This window comes from Xenopus laevis, chromosome 1L, assembly GCF_017654675.1.
Source record: "Xenopus laevis strain J_2021 chromosome 1L, Xenopus_laevis_v10.1, whole genome shotgun sequence".
NCBI lineage: Eukaryota > Metazoa > Chordata > Amphibia > Anura > Pipidae > Xenopus > Xenopus laevis.
The window spans coordinates 124,935,267-124,952,513 of NC_054371.1; the positions used below are offsets into that span (position 1 = coordinate 124,935,267).

The 17,247-nt window shown below is 37.2% G+C and overlaps 1 protein-coding gene across 1 annotated transcript; it reads left to right on the forward strand.

Moving 5' to 3' along the window:
* Positions 1-3,706: 3,706 nt before the first annotated feature.
* On the forward strand, positions 3,707-15,337 carry tmem38a.L (transmembrane protein 38A L homeolog). The gene is made up of 6 exons (NM_001086065.1): positions 3,707-3,941; positions 11,017-11,173; positions 11,580-11,764; positions 13,787-13,874; positions 13,965-14,082; positions 14,519-15,337. The coding sequence occupies exons 1-6, from the start codon at positions 3,818-3,820 to the stop codon at positions 14,732-14,734; spliced, it is 888 nt and encodes a 295-aa protein (NP_001079534.1). The 5' UTR covers positions 3,707-3,817; the 3' UTR covers positions 14,735-15,337.
* Positions 15,338-17,247: the final 1,910 nt, after the last annotated feature.

The window sequence follows — 17,247 nt, forward strand, 5'->3', positions numbered from 1 at the left end:
TTGTACTGGAATCAGTTTTTTGAATGAAAATAATATATATATATATATATATATATATATATATATATATATATATATATATATATATATATATATATATATATACTAGGAAAGGAAGCCCCCCCCCTATAAGATATATTGGATCATTCATCCGGCACCCAAAAATTAAGAAAGAATGAAGAGAAAAAGATGCTGAGAGAGAAATAGTAACCATAAACTTGATGATTTCAGAAACAATGCAGAATTTTTATTTAATTGTATTTGGAAAGTTTCTTACTACATTATGAGGAATATATGAATATATTATATGAAATTTTCATTTTGGCGATAGTTATCCTTTAATAAATAACCCGACAAGGGTGCTAAGCTTCAATTTTCATTGCATGCCTGCTTATTTCCACAATACGACTCTGTCTACCATAGTATCACAGAGAGTTACAGCAGGAAACTGTGGCAAAGGACAAAGCTAAACTCAAGCAGCCATTTGTTTACCCCAAATTCATAACCTGACCAATGAGATTGCCCCATTCCATAGCTATAGAGAACTGAGGAAATACTTGAACTATGTAAAATCAAGTCTCAGTCTCAGCTGGTTTCATATAAAACTGCAAACATAGAGGACATTGCAGAAAACAGTAAAACAGAAAGAAATAGTTCTGGAATAAGACGCAAAAATAGTTCCTGGTGTGTCTGACATAGCTACTCATGTTTGATTTTGATGCTGTGTAATTCTGACTTTCATTGTAAATATTACCCAGCAGTCATCTGTGTGTGCATACCACTAGCCCTTGGCAGCAATATAGGGTCTGTATTGCTGGCTTAACAAATGTCAGTGACAGTGATTTCGATTCAACATTTCCCCTTTCTTTTTAAATTAATGGCTAGGAAATTTGCAGCGGCCAGGGTACCTGATTATATGAAAAAATATGGGACAAATCTGGGGAAATCCAGCCTGAAAGGCTTCACTTAATCAGTTAATTCTAATTAATTTAAACAAAATCAATCTGCAATGCATGTTGCCCAATAGATTGTAATTATTTAACATGCTCCTTAATTTTAGGATATTGTATTCTTAAGATTGCCATAGACGTACAGATTGTAGCCTATCTCGTACGTGCAATCTGAACAATCTTCTGACCTGCAACTAACCATTCAGATTAATATAAAGTAGTAAAGAGAACAAATCACATGATGCTCAGGCCATGAATTGACAGACAGCAATCGTACAAAGGTTAAGTCTAACAAATAGTAGTGACGGTCTCTCATTGATAATGTCAGATAGATAATACATGCAGAGATCTTATCGTTAGCCGATATAAATCTTTTAAACTCTTCGATCGACGAAACAACCGGTCACTATGGCACGAAAAATGGCGGGCCACCACACATGGTCCGAAAATCATACAAACCTTCGTTTTATACGATAGTATTTTTGTGTCTATGGCCAGCTTTACCATAAGCATCTCTAATAATGTCTATTCCTATAAAAACAGATGCCTTATGGATTTATTTTATGTAAATGTTAATGACCAAAATATTTGTTTTACTTTTGGTGTCATTATTACTGATTCAGTCTGCATTTTAGTATTTAAGGGTAGGACTACATGGATGTTTTCGGCACGATTGGACGAGCTGCGACAAAACACCTGCAACAGAAATACGGTAAGAGATAGAAATGTTGGATATAGCCGCATCGTTGATCCGACACGTCACGACTGTTGGATGCAGATGCAGCGTGCAACGCGTCGGATCGCACCGAAAATGTCAATGTAGTTCTACCTGTAGTTTCCTTGTCACCTCCAATACATCCCCTACTGTGTTATAGGCCTATGACAAGAGACCAAAAATGTGCATGGATCATCAATCCAGGGGCAAAGCCATCCTCAGAGCTCTGGCCTGCTGAATGGGACCATAGATTGCACTCATACTTCCCAACTGTCCCGTTTTTCGCGGGACAGTCCCGATTTTGACAGCGCAACTCGCAGTTCCAAATTGTAAGTGAAACATCCTGACTTTCTCGATCTTCTGCACTGAACAGCCAGAAAATGATACAACGTTTCTAACTTTATTGGCTTTTGGCAGAAAGCCCAGAATATGTGACAGGTGCACTTATATACTTTTGTTACAATTTAAGATAAGCAAATAAATAATCGTAACAATTTAAGATAAGCAGGTGTCTTGGGTAAACTGTGACTTGCATCCTAAAGGGCAATGGTCCCTGCTCACAGTGGTTCCTGGGACTGGTCCATAGCAGAGGATAGGAAACAAAATCAGGGTTGGATTTAAGGGTGAATGTTAATTTACTCTCAGATTTTCCAGAAAGGTTGGCCTGAGATGTATTTTCTGTTGAAGATATCCAGCATGCAGTATACAGCGATATTTTATCTATACCTGTAACCTTGTTATGAATAGAGGGGTCCTGGCCAAATTTTAGACTTTAAAAGTGGGCTAAACACGAAATTATAAAGGTTCTTTGGGGATTTGGCTTTAGTGTTGACTCAAGCTCACATCTCACTATTTATTTTTAATTAATGCTGAGCAATTATCTGGTACTAGACATATTGACTTTTCATTCTTTTTTACATGTTTGTTTTATTAATCAATTAATCAATATTATAAATCAATTAAGGCTTATCCCGCACAAAGGACCTTGTGGCATCTCACCTCCATGCTGAGGCTTGTCAATGGCTTTAATCATGATCCAAGTGGAGTCAGCATGCATGTCAGTAAGCATATGGCTAAGAATTCTTATTAGCAAGGGAAGTGAGAAAGCAATTCATTTTTTACAGTTATCGTTTTTTTATATGGGGGCACACCGTTTGGAGATGAGCTATAATAAGGTGTATAGACACTAGGACATCCCAGACTTCATTGCTTGCTCTTTTACTTCACCTTCCTTTCATCATTTGTAAAAGTCTAGTCTGGTGGCATAACCACTTACACTTTCTCCAGTAGCATACACATCAAATGTGTTTCTATAATAACCCATGGCGTTGTCAAATATACAACGAAAAATTGAGTACATTTTTATACTGTCACCATTTTTTTTTAAAATATTATCTGTTATCTATATTATCTGTTATTTACCTGTTGTAGAGACTTTTATTTCACTTTTTTTCTCTCATGAAAGTTTACACATACAGTAGGGTGTAGTATAGACATATTTTGTGTGTGTGGGATCTTGTACAGGTTTTGTATAAGCTAGAGATGTCTCCTGACCTGAGCCCCCAACATCATTGGGGCTCCTTGGGGGGGGGGATTAAATCCCAGCATCCCACTGACACCTGTCTTACAGTGTCATTATAAATGGGAAAATAGTTTTATTAAAGATATAATCAGGGCATTGCAGTAGCACAGGACAGGTATAGAGAACATGAATTAAAATGCAGTCTGAAATTAATTATACAGGATCATTTACGGAAAGGCTACTATGTAATTGAGACTACTAGGAAATGGCAGGGGTTCTTCTCACATAAAAACAGCAAAATGACAATGCAAAACGAGTATCAGGCTCCGTATTCAAAATGTGGTTTAGGTGGAATACTTGCTTTTTATCTGCCATCACGTTTTATCAGTTGCAGAGTTTGCCTAAACTGACAGCTACACCCCTCCCTCCAAGCACCAGTGGCGTGGCCTCTCTGAGACTGAAGGCATCTAAATATAGCAGGCACAGCAGTGAGTTTATTTTTACAGTAAATGGGAAGGCGTGGGGACAGGGAATCCTACACGAGCTGCTTGTCAGATCCCTCAAAGAACCATCTCTGTAGTGCAAGTCCCTTCTTTGTCTGCAGCCACAATAAGGGGACACTAGCACAGCATGGAGCTGTTATCTGCTCTCAGCCTGGACGACCTGGCTGCCTCCTTCTCTAAATTGCCTGTTTTCCCTCTGTTTGATGTGGCATATTATATCATCTCCATATTGTACCTGAAGTATGAACCAGGTGAGTGGTGAATGCAACAACCCTGATGTGCTTGGGGCAAGCGTTTGCTTTCTTAAAACAGCTTGGGAGAGCTACATTCAAATCTGTTATTTTTCATGGTTTGTGTTGCGCTCTTTTCTTTTTAGAAACTTGCTCATCTTAGACCAGCTGAAGGATTAGCCTTTTATGGCTATAGAGATCTTACAAAGGGAACACAATTGATGAATTGTTACTCTCTCCTCTGACTATTCATTATTTTACACAGCCTCAAGAAAACCACAAGACGTGCAATTCCCATTTATATTAGGCATTTAGTACACATCAGTACAAATAATAATAAAGGGTGAGCAAGGATCAGCTGCCCCTGTTTTTTTTCATTAGCTTTCCTCTTTAATTTGAAGTACAGTTATGAGACCTTTTATCCAGAATTCTTGGGATCTGGGGTTTTCCAGATAAATTTGTAATTTGAATCTTTATACTTTATACTTCTACTTAAAATAATTTAAATGTTAAATCAGCCTAATAGGCTTGTTTTGCCAGGAATAAGGATTAATTATATCTTAGTTGGGATTACGTATAACTAGGTACTTGTGTGAAATGAAATCATTTAGTCTGGAGTCAATGGGAGATGGCCTTTTTGTAATTCAGAGCTTTCTGAATAATGGATTTCTAGATAATGGGTTTCCAGATAACAGATCCTATACCTGTATATATCTCCATGGTACATGTTTCTAGTTTTACTGATGTTTCTAGTTTTACTGCTGCACTGTATTAATTGTATTGAAAATGAATGAACTGCTGAATATGAACTGCTGAATCAGTCAAGTTGCTTTTTTTAGAGAGAAGTCACACGTTTTAAGAATGTTATGAGACCGGCATTCTGCTGTTCTGCACTTTGTATGCATGTTTCATTAGAATGTCAAACATAATCACATACAGTTGTTCATTACGGTACTTAACTGATGTCCGTTAAAGTCAGATGCAATTTATGGCAATGAGATTGGGTGCCTTTCCACATTCACTAGCACAACAAAGTAGCAGAACACGGCAACTTTGGAAAACATAAGTGTTAAAGCATGCACTCATTCTCTTATAAATCATATCAATAGCAGTCAGTGAGTGGGGTATGTATATTGTGACTGAACCTGAACACAAAATGGAAACGTTCACAAGCTGGGTGCACATGGAAGGTTACAGTTAGCCAATATGGCCAGATTCAACCAAGCTGTCTGACAACCGAATATGTGTTTGCCTCATGTCATCTAAATAAGAATTGAACTCTGCTTAGAATCCAGCTTATTCAGATAAGACATACTGGTAAATGCATGATCACTGGCCCAATGGATTTACTGTCTTAACTGACCTGCTCTTTTCCACTGGGCAACTGTTGAAAGGCTACATCTTGGCCTGTTTTGGCATGCAGGCAGGGTGCTGGGCCAAGTAGTATTGCTTTGGGCACCAACACTATTTGGCCCAGCTCTGGGAGACTTCTCACCTCTTCCCCAGGATAAAAAACATGTGCTGCCACTAGCATACACCAGACACGTGGATTTGGGGTTATTGAGTGCAGAGGGCTGGGTCTTCTTCTTAACTGATTGGGTAGATGTTTCTAGGAAATATCATACAGCAATCCAGTGCCATTGATCAAACATACTAAGTCTAACCATCCCTTTTGGGGCTATACCATCCCTTTTAATAAAAATTGATTTAGTTATTCTAGTGCGTAAATTAATACTAACAGTTTTCATTCATTGTAATTGATCACTTAGGAGACCATTTATTAAACCTCAAACTTATCTGGTTGAGGTTTTTTTTTTTTCGTGGAACAAAAACCTTGCATTTTTAGAGATTTATTATACCCCAAAGCTTCTAAAAATCAGAATGCGAAAATACTCCATCTCAAACCTGCCAAGGTCATGTAGAAGTCAATGGCAGATGTCGCTGAAGTTGTTTTTTGATATCTTGATCTTGCGCTGGATAATCCGTTAAAGTCAGGGTTTTCATCCAATAATCCGAAAAATTAATCCTTAATGTTGTATCTGTATGTTCTCCCAGTACTTGCATGGGTTTCCTCAGGGTACTTTGTTTTCCATACACACTCCAGATACATACAAATAGGATAATTGGCTCCTAAAAAATGTAAGCATAATGTGTGATAGGCACTGTGGAATATGTAGGCACTACATAAAAATAATAATAAATGCTATCAGTCACAAAATCAAACCAGTGGCCCTGAATTAGGCAATTCAATTGCATATATATATATATATATATATATATATATATATATATATATATATATATATATATATATATACACACTGTATATGTGCTATAGAACTACACATTATACTTTTTCAGTGAGACTTTGCATGAGTATTGTAGTAGTGTATAATAAGAATGCCCCTTCCCTTTTGCAAATAATGTAATGTTTACTTAGCTGCAGGAAAATGTACATGCAACTTTCAAGCCATGCCCGTTCAGCCCTTAGTACACAGACCAGGAGTGTCAGCTTTCACAAGTAAGCCTTCAGCCAGGGAAGGGCAAAGGTCCAAATATGCCCTTGCATTTAGGTCTGATGTTACATTCACAGCAACTGAAATTAGCAACCCAAAATGCATGTCCTCCTGCAAACAGCCAGATTATTATCCTATTCAGATAATATCTCACAAACAGGATGTAAAAGACTGGGTTAGATAAGAAGACCTGGCAGATTTTAAAGGACCAGTAACATAGCGTAGAACCAAAAGTACTTTGCTAACTGTGTGATACAGATATGGAATCCATTATCCGGAAACTCATTATCAAGAAAGCTATCAATTACAGAAAAGCCATCTATAATAGACTCCATTTTGTCCAAACTATTTCCTTATTATAGACAAACCAACTCAATTGGTTTCATTTAATGTTTAAATACACAAAGGGTGCTGCTTTTGATCCCACTTTCCATAATGTGTATGTATTGAACTTCAGAACAACAAAAGCTTTGACCACAGAAGAAACAAAACACTTCCTAAACCAAAAGTGCAAGTTAGATTAGTTACTTGGTCAGACCTACTAATTCTTCCAGAGTTGCATCACACATGAGCTAAGTACTACCATAAAATAATACATTGCCACCTCACTTGGCAGTGAATTATTAAACTTCCCATTCAGCATGGTAACCTTTCCTGTGCTCATGGTGAAACCTTCATGTTGATTGTGCTCCTTTTTTTTCCCCTATAGTCCCCAAAATATATGTGGCACAGGCAGCATCTAGAATCCTGCCACCCTTGGCCAAGGTCTTTGTGGCCTTTCCACAAATCCATGGCTGACTATTGCTAATCATGTATGCCCAGAACGTCACTCCCTGTATTTATTTTTATAAACAAGAGTACTTTATGTTACATTATTTAGGGCTTTAAATATGTTGGAGGAGTAACTTCCATGATGCTCATAGACTAATAGTGCCTTTTTTTGTGTCTGCCCAGGCAAACAATACTGGATCTTATTTTTAGATGTAAATTACAAGCAAGCATACTTCTCTGTATGCAAGACATGCTTTCTCTTTAATGAAGCAATCTACAAGAGGGGTAGGGGTAGAATAAGGACTTCTACTTAAAGTAGTTCCTTATCTGCCTGTGCTACACCTCTTAGTTGTTGTTACATTATCAGATGCAATAATGGGTCCCGCCCCACATCACATGGAGAAAGTCTGATAAGACTGTTAGTTATTGATCCCACCCTTTTTTGACATATGTAAATATGTTGTCTTAGAAACTTTCAGAATACTATATTATGTATGCAATATTACACTGATGACTGATTTTATTTCCTGAAGATTTCACTCATTTGCAAGTGCAATTAGCTGACTTTCTCACAAAGTATGGAATTGTCAAGAATATAACTGAATGCTTAGGGGTTGCTTCAATCAAACAAGGAGCCCAATCCCAAACCATGAAAAACAGCCCCAGACCATTATTGGCTGTAGTGTTCTCCTGGCATCTGCTAAACTGAGATTTTTCTATCAGACTGCTGAATGGTAAAATGAAATCTATTGCCAGAGATCATCTAAATTCCAAAGTAAATGTTTACCAATAGCACTGGTCAAACTATTTTCTGGATATCAGCACACGAGCTAAGAAATGAAGACAGTTGTGCTACTAACGGATTACGGATCTGTGCTGCTATGTGGATATTTAAAAACATGCACTGTTGGTACGCCAGACGGACACATTTAAGAACCCAATTGTTTATTCATACTACACAGTGCTTTCACATGGGTTGTTCATCATTCACATCAGTACTGGACCAGGTGCATCTTACAAATTAGGTTCTCTTTCTCAATCACACATGAACAGCAGCCACACCTGCACCAAAAAAGAATATTACTATTGTAATAAATTGTGCATGTACCCCAGTGTACACACGGTAGCAATACTAACATGGGACAAGCTCATATACGTTGTATGACTAGTTAAACTATGACTTGTGACTGTACACCCTGTGGATGTTGCCTTCTTTCTATCAGTTCTATTCAGACAACCAGTGACAGGTGTCTCAGTTAGCTAGCTCCTCTATTGACCTATCTCCTATAAATAACTGTATGCCAAGGATCATCTGTCTGTCTCAGCTTTACTTCTTGAAGTCTGCATCCCCTAGGAGGGTTATTCATGCAGATATTTGCAAATTTCTATGCAGTACAAATAAGACCTGCCGCTTGCCCAGTCAGCAGTCAAAATTGCTGCAACATTTCACACAGTGTGAACCTTGGCTTGACCCTAACTTTACTTCAAAGGGTGGTGGTAACTCCTTTCTTATTTACAACTTAAGCCTACATTAGACCTATAATACTATATTTATCACTAAATATAGGATCTGTTATCCAGAATGCTCGGGATGTATGGTGTTCCGGATAACGGATCTTTCCATAATTTGAACCTTAAGTCTACTAGAAAATCATGTAAACATTATATAAACCCAATAGGCTGGTTCTGCTTCCAATAAGGATCAATGATATCTTAGTTTGGATCAAGTACAATATACTGCTTTATTATTACAGAGAAAAAGTTAATCATTTTTAAAATATTTGATTATTTGGATAAAATGGGGTCTATGGGAGACAGCTGTTTCATAATTTGGAGATTTCCGGATAACAGGTTTCCAAATAACGGATCCCATACCTGTAATTGCTGTAAGAATGGTCCTTGGAAATGAAGCTCTCTGGCAGGCCCTAGAATGCCTGGTCCAAAATTGCCTTTAGCATACATTCAAAAAGTATCATAACTGCTATCCATGTAAAGCCAGCTTCCAATATGCGCCAAAAGGCAGTTGATGGGGCCGTTTATGTGTAAAATTCTCTATATTTAAGTAGCAAGGCTATCTTTAAGGGAATCTTTATGGGAACCTACAATTAAGTGTACATTGGTGTCCAAGCTAGTGGTGATATATCTATGTGAATGACAGATTAAGTGGCAAACAGACCTGTTAACCTGGTGCCCAAAATGTAGCTATGGTATGGCAATCAGTGGGCCATAATGTTATCTGCAGAGGGCTGCTGTCTTTAGAAATAAGCATAGCATTCCTCGTAAATGTGTGTTACACATGGAAATCATATTGTGTCAGGGTTTTAGTGACCCTTTATAGAAAGACATTTCTATCAACAAAGATTTGTTTACCTTGAAGGGTCTCACCACCATGTTCAAGCCATGCCTTTATCAGGAGGAATCACATCAAAGAAGAGTGGGGTTGTAAGAAATTTTACCAGTTTAGCAAGGAGTCTTGCCTTTGTTAATATATGTATTCCATTCTGACAGCTGCTTGCATGCCTAAGGGTCATCAGATATATCAGCTTAGAAAGTGCTGCTTTAGATTGGAACATATCCTCCCTAAATAGCGACAAGTACAACTGCACAGGATGAAGCTTACCAAGTGTTTGATACATATTTTGTGTCTTTTTAATTTGAGGATAAAGCCAGACACATTACTGGGACTTATACCTTTAAATTATTTGCTACATTTAAACAAATGCTTGCAGATGAAAATTATACATGAGCAGGTGCTTGCACTTTTAGAACCGACAGGCAAGTTTCAGCGTTTTCAAATGTGACAAATAGTGTACATATGGCAAAGCACATTAGTGAGTGTCAGCCGAGATTTGCACCTGGACATAGCTTTCTGTAACTTCCCTGCACCCCTTGCCAGTTGCTGCAAGGTTTCAGCTGACTCTCCTTCATCAGACTTGCAATTGTCTGCTTAGGATTTATTTTGCTACTGCCCTGATGCTACAGGGGGCTGATCCAGTCTATTTTTTTTGAAGCCTAATAAGACACTAGTCATGCACATTGTCTGCATTTCTGTGTTGAATTACCTGTTAAAGAATGAAAAACATAACTAATACAAGGAAATCTAGCCTAGCTCCTAAAATGGCCATAAAGGGCTGATAAATCTGCTGTCCCTCCAGACCTAGGCAACAAAATAGTTGTTGACTCTATGGTATGGGGCCCACCAACGCTCTTGCCTGACTGGTCAAAAATTGCCAGATATCTATCAGACAGATTAGAAAATCCTGTTGAACAAGGAGCACATCTCTGTAGGCATCTAGTCCACCTTAGGACTAACGATCGGATCAACCTGATTTGACCAATTACGTTGGTGGCCAAACCAGGCCCAAACGAGCACATCTGGCTATGTATAGCTGACTTTAGTTGGTCCTGGTCATAACATAAGAACATCCCAATATTCAACCAATAGGTATGATTACAAGATATCATTTTTTTTCTAATGTTTACCACTTCACTGAGTAGCTGTTATTATGTAGCAACACAACTAATTTCAAATATAGCAATTATTATGTCAGGATACAGAATATGTAAAATGGGTAGACAAATTATAAAGCACAGACGATGTACTGAAGGTGACAATATTTATAAAAAAATTTCAGACGCACATTTGAATATGCAGATTAATGTTCAATTAGCAAAATCTTTGGTTGAGGAATCCAATGTTTTAGTATTCAGTGCATCTCTAGATGCAGTACTAGTGCTGTATGCAGTTGTTAAATCATATTCTTTTCTGTGACACCGTTTCTGTTTTTTTCCTAATATTTTTCATTCAGGTGCCGTGGATCTTTCCAAACGAAGTCCAGTAGCCTCCTGGCTCTGTGCGATGCTCTACTGCTTTGGAAGCTATATTCTCGCAGATGTGCTTTTAGGAGAATCTCCCATTCACTATTTCAGCAATAATGCCAATATCCTTTTGGCCTCAGCTGTATGGTAAGTGAAATCTTGGCTAATGAATAATCCTGCTGCATGAATATGTGCCTATCTCTGTAGTACAGGTATGGGATCTCTTGTACGGATCCCAGAAATCTCACAATTGCTGTAGTCTATTTTCAGCAAGTATTTTTCTTTTTCTTTGTATTCATAAAACAGTACTTGTATTTGATGGTAACCAATCTGCATGAATCCATGTTGGGGGCAAAACAATACTATTGGGTTTATTTGCTTACATGCTATTTTAATAGACTTAAGGTATGGATATCCAAAATAAAAATATACCCCTTATGTGGAAAACCCCAGGTCCCATGCATTCTGGATTATAGATTCCATATAATGCATAAGGGTGCACTTTAAAGGTGTGTTTATGTCAGTATTAACTCCTTTCTCTCCTTTATTCTAGGTACTTGACTTTCTTTTGCCCCTTAAATATTTTCTATAAGATTGTTAGCTTCTTGCCTGTAAAGCTTGTCCTCGTTGGAATGAAGGAAGTGGTTCGTGTTCGCAAGATTGCCATGGGAATCCATCACGCACACCATCACTACCATCATGGCTGGGTCATCATGGTACTGATCGGATGGGTCAAAGGTGAGATCTAAATCCAACAATACAGTGCTGATCTGTGTTTGTTACCTGAAACAGCATTAGGGTCTTTACACATATTCTACTGTAGCATTCAGCAGCTTTGACCTGCAATAAACTACACATCTTTTATCATTATCTTTTATTCTATGATTCTATGTTTTAATGCATTTATTGCTCCATGTATTGCATGGTGTTAAACACATACAAATAATATGAACTTGCAGCTTTACCCAGAGAATAATATACATATACAGCATAATACACAAGAGCCATGAATATCCTGTAAATGATATCCTTATATACGGTGCTTAGTGATGTAATCATTTATATTTGGAGCTTAATTCTGTCAATTCTGTCACATGACCCAATGAAACGTATTATAATAAATAAGTATCCCTGTTGCAAAATATAATGATATTAGAAGTCACCTTGGAGTTCCGAGGCCTGTATAAAAACACACTGCTTACGGCCTTGTGCTTTTAAAAAAATAATTAAAATAAAATAATAAATAAGTATAAATATACAGAGAAGTGCCATGTGGTAAAAGACATAATAGGAAGGAGGTCCTGTCTTTAGAGCTTACAATCTTACTGGGTGGATAAGATAGAGGCACAAATTGGAGGGCAAAAGTGCACCATGTTTGGGCATTGGCCCTTAAGTGCCAGAACTAGGCTAGACTGAATAATGCTCCAAAAGGATCAGAGATTCATTTTGAAGAGAGAATGTTCCCTATTGAGGAATTCAGAGATAAAATATATCTGACCTTGTATATATTTTAGCTTTTCTGAAATTTAAGAACATACAGGGACATTTATAATAATACATCTGATGAGACACATTTTAATCAAACACACATTTAAGGAATATCCTGTGGTTCTGAAAGTCACATTTTCTTGTCCTTAGATTTTAGAGAAGCTAAATGTGCATCTAGTATACCGCTAAAGAAAATTATCCTAATCGAATCGTCATTGAAGCTGTATCCTGTAGTTCTGGAGTTGCACTTCCTAGCACAAATCAGAATCGAGTTGCAACTGACTGATTAGCAGGGAACGTTTGAGGTTAAATCGTTCCCTTGACCTGCCCAGAAACCCACCAAGCTACCAGATAAATTCTGCCTGGTTTAAAGAGTTTATTTACAGCACAGTGGCATTCTTTTACATACAATTGCTTAATTTACAAAGAAAGGTAATAACGGACTCCCTGTGTATTTAAAAGGTGATTTTTATAACCCAGACTACATTTGAATATGTATGAAAAAAAGTGCCTCATCCATGGAAAATGGTCATTGGGAAACCTGAAACTTTTGCTTCGGTTTGTTACTAAAGCTGGCCATAGACGAAAAGATCCGATTGTATGAATCGAGGATTCGTACATTTTTCATCTGGCGGAGATCGGTCGTTTGGTCGGTCGGACAGGTTAAAAGATTTCTGTCGGCTGCCGATAATATCTCTGCATGTATTGCCGATCGTCCGATTTTCAGTGGGAGACTGTCACTAGCTTTTGTCGGACATAACTTTTGTACTATTGCTGTCAGGGGCAGAACATCTGTTGTTCTTTTGTACTTTATGTGATCTGATTTATTAGTGTCAGGTCGGGAGATGGGAAGATCTTTGCATCTATGGCCAGCATAAAACATATACCAACCACACCAAATAAAGACTATATTCCGGTATGTCCCTAGTATCACAGCAAAAACATAAAATACAATATACATTTTATTTAAAATTTTTAAATTTGATGGGAGATGCAGTTCATCTTTAGTGATGGTGTTGCATAATCAAGCTCAACCTATTCAAGTTTGTAAATAGGGTTTATCTATAATTTCAAATGTTGTCCTAGTCTTCTTGTGCAGGATTTAGTTGTGGCCAAATTCGAACCCTTAACGCTATTTTAAACCACTGGACTTATTCGACCGAATCTTAAACTTTTGGTGCATCATTATAAATAAGTATATAACAATCAATGCAATAACTGTATATTTCAATAAAATGCCAATTTGGAAGCTTGTCATTACTTTTCTTTCAGGCTCTGGAGTGGCCCTGATGTCCAACCTAGAGCAGCTCTTGCGTGGAGTCTGGAAGCCAGAGACAAATGAGATTCTCCATATGTCTTTGTGAGTATGTTATATTCAGTAGCAACTCTAGAGAAATGATCCTGTAATTTTCCCCACCTAATGATATTTCACTTATTTTTGTTTTTTCAGTCCAACTAAGGCCAGTCTGTATGGCGCCATCTTGTTCACCTTACAACAGGCTCATTGGCTTCCTATCTCCAAAGCCTACCTTATCTTTTTCTTCACTCTCTTCATGGCAGTCTGTAAGGTATGGCCAAAAGTTAACTTGTTTACTTTATTATCACATAAATGTGATCCTCTAAGCCAGGGGTCCCTAATCTTTTTTTTACCTGTGAGCAACATTCAAATGTAAAAAAAGTTTGAGAGCAACATAAGCAGTCAAAAAGTTCCTGGGAATGATAAATATGGGTTGTGATTGGCTATTGGTAGCCCCTATATGGTCTGGCAGCCTACAGGAGGCTCTGTTTGGCAGTACATAGGTTTTTTATGCAGCTAAACCTTGACTTCAAGTCAAGAATTTAAAGAGAAGCACCTGCTTTGAGGCCACTGGGAACAACATACAAGGGGTCAGAGAGCAACATGTTGCTCATGAGCCATTGGTTGGGGATCTCTGCTCTAAGACATCTTATAAAGAACCATCATGTTAATAAGAACCATGGTCTTACTTTATTTCCCTAATACAGATCTACATGACAGCCACTCACTCTCATGGCTCCCCATTTGCTATATTTGAGTCCGGTATCTGTTATGTACTTTTTGCTGCTGCCAACGGTGATCACGATGACCACGGAAACCATCATCACCATCATGATGACCATGATGTATCTCATTCGGCTGGAAAATCCAAAGAGGAACATAATGAGGGAACGCGAAAGAGGAAAACAAAGAAAGCAGAGTAATAGATGAGAGACGTCCATCTAAATCGACACAGCTCTGAATGAAGTTTAATTTGAATAAACATACCAGTCTGCTTACATTGGGGTTCCTCACACCTAATTAATAACATTAACCACATTGACTACATGGTTTCTTAGAGGACATTCACAATCTGCTTTCATGTCTCCTGTTTTAACAGATGTTGAGGCCATTTACTTCAGGATCACATTGGTTTTAAATGTTGCCATGCAATGTAGAATGAACTGTCAAGATTCTTAGTGATTACAGGACTGGAGCGGATATTATAAAATAGGCTATAAAATAAGTCTGCCTCTTAGATATTAAGACTTGCATGCCTATAGTGGTAGTTATATGAGGTATGGGCAATATGAGGAATCCCATATGTAGCTTATACCTGCTTTACATTGTCCAGAACAATTACAGAAATTAAAAATTAAATATAGAAATACTTTACAATTTGTTATTTTGAAAACTGATTATTTAAAAACAGATACAAAATAAAGTCACTATTTAAAATACCTTTTTTTAAACCAGAACCCTTTGAAAATAATAATGTATTTTTAAAATATTCTGATAAAACTGTTCATGAATAAAAATATTGAGAAGATTTTCGTTTCACAATCATTTTTTATGGAACTGCCAGAATACTTCCTTATACAGGTTTGGGATCTTCCAATAAGATAATCCTTATTGGAAGAAAAAACAACCTAATGGGTTTATTTAATGTTTACCTGATTTTTTAGTAGACTTAAGGTATGAAGTACAGAAAGATCCTTTATCCAGGAAACTCAAGGTGCCGACCATTCTGGATAACAGATCACATACCTGTACTAGAAAGCTCATAGGGATCATAAGTAACAAATCGGTTTTGTTTAGAGGATGATGAGACAGCTTATCTGCCATGGAAGAATAATTGGTTAACCACCATAAATACGACTGTTATGTGAGCCATAGCGTATGGAGTGCAAGAATTTTCTTCAAAAAATGGTCTTCTGGAGTCACCTTCCATTTGGGGGCTTTTTCCACATAAAATGTGGAAATGATTTTGCAGTAGCTGAAGTGACGACAAAACAATTTCTAAATTCTGTATTAACTGTGAGGCCTTTACATGGTACATATTTTGCTAATCCTATGCATATTGGGCATCAAACTGTTCAGCATATTTAGGATGTTTTATATGATTGTCTGGGGTGAATGTACTTGTTAATGTGGAATTTTTAAAAATTATTTATGGAAGCAGTGCTATTTGAATATTCCAAACAGAGTGCAGAGACTCGTGACAACATAAAAAGAGCAGAAAGTAGTGAACAAATTACTGTAGACTTTCTTTCGCACTTCACACTGCATTTTGTAGTAAATGCCCCCTACTAAGTATGCAAAGGTGCATTAAGCCATACAAACCAATCAGAATGTAGCTTTTACTGGTCACCTGTTTAAAAGCAAATGTCTTACTGGTTGCTATGTGTTATTGCACCTGCTATGTGTTACTGCATACTTAGCGTCATTTATTACATATGGAGGTATGTCTTTCAAAACCTTCTCTTTGCAAAGGCCTTTCTTACCCTTCTCTGCCTCACCCCAGTTCTGGTTTACTAATGTGTCAATAAAGTCATCCAAATAAATAAACATACTGCACATTCTGATTTTATTTAGCCAGTACCAAACTAAATCACAATGTGAAGCCATAGGTGAGTGCTTCAGCTTTATTTCATTGCATTACTATATTTGTTTAGACATTAGGCTGCCCATCTAGAGTAGGATCACTTTATAATAATTACTACAAACATTCTTTCATATATATTTAGGACATGAATAAACCTTGAGGCTCTTCTTATGTGTGTGATTTTTTTTAAGAAAAAGGTGTGGTTTGGAAAGGGGTTATGAGCTCATGGTACTTATTCCTGAATAAGTTCCGGTAGGTATGAAATGCGGAGTACCATGGGGTCTGTATGTATTTTTTAACATTATAATCTGAATAAACTTTTTTTGTCTTTTATGGATACATTTTTAGTTGCCGGATATTTTTTACCTTTTGATGTTTTACATGACCAACTAAGAGAGAAAATAGGAACACTGAGCTACACAGACAAAGAAGGTGCAAGGCATTGAGTGATATTGATTAAAGATTGTTCTTAACATTTTGGGGTTAATGCATCTTTGTGGAGGGGCAAAAAAGAGATGAACAATTTACACACATCATCTGACACTTAAAGGGGTTGTTCACCTTTGAAATAACTTTTATATAGAGAGTGATATTCTGAGATAATTTGTCATTGGTTTTCATTTTTTTATTATTTGTGGTTTTTGAGTTATTTAGCTTTTTGTTTCAGCAGCTCTTCAATTTGCATCTTAACCAATCTGGCAACTAGGGTCCAAATTAGCCTAGCAACCATGCATTGATTTGAATGAGAGACTGGAATATGAATAGGAGAGGGCCTTAATAGAAGGATCAGTAACAATAACAATAACAATACATTTGTAGCCTTACAGAACATTTGTTTGTTTTTTTAGAAAG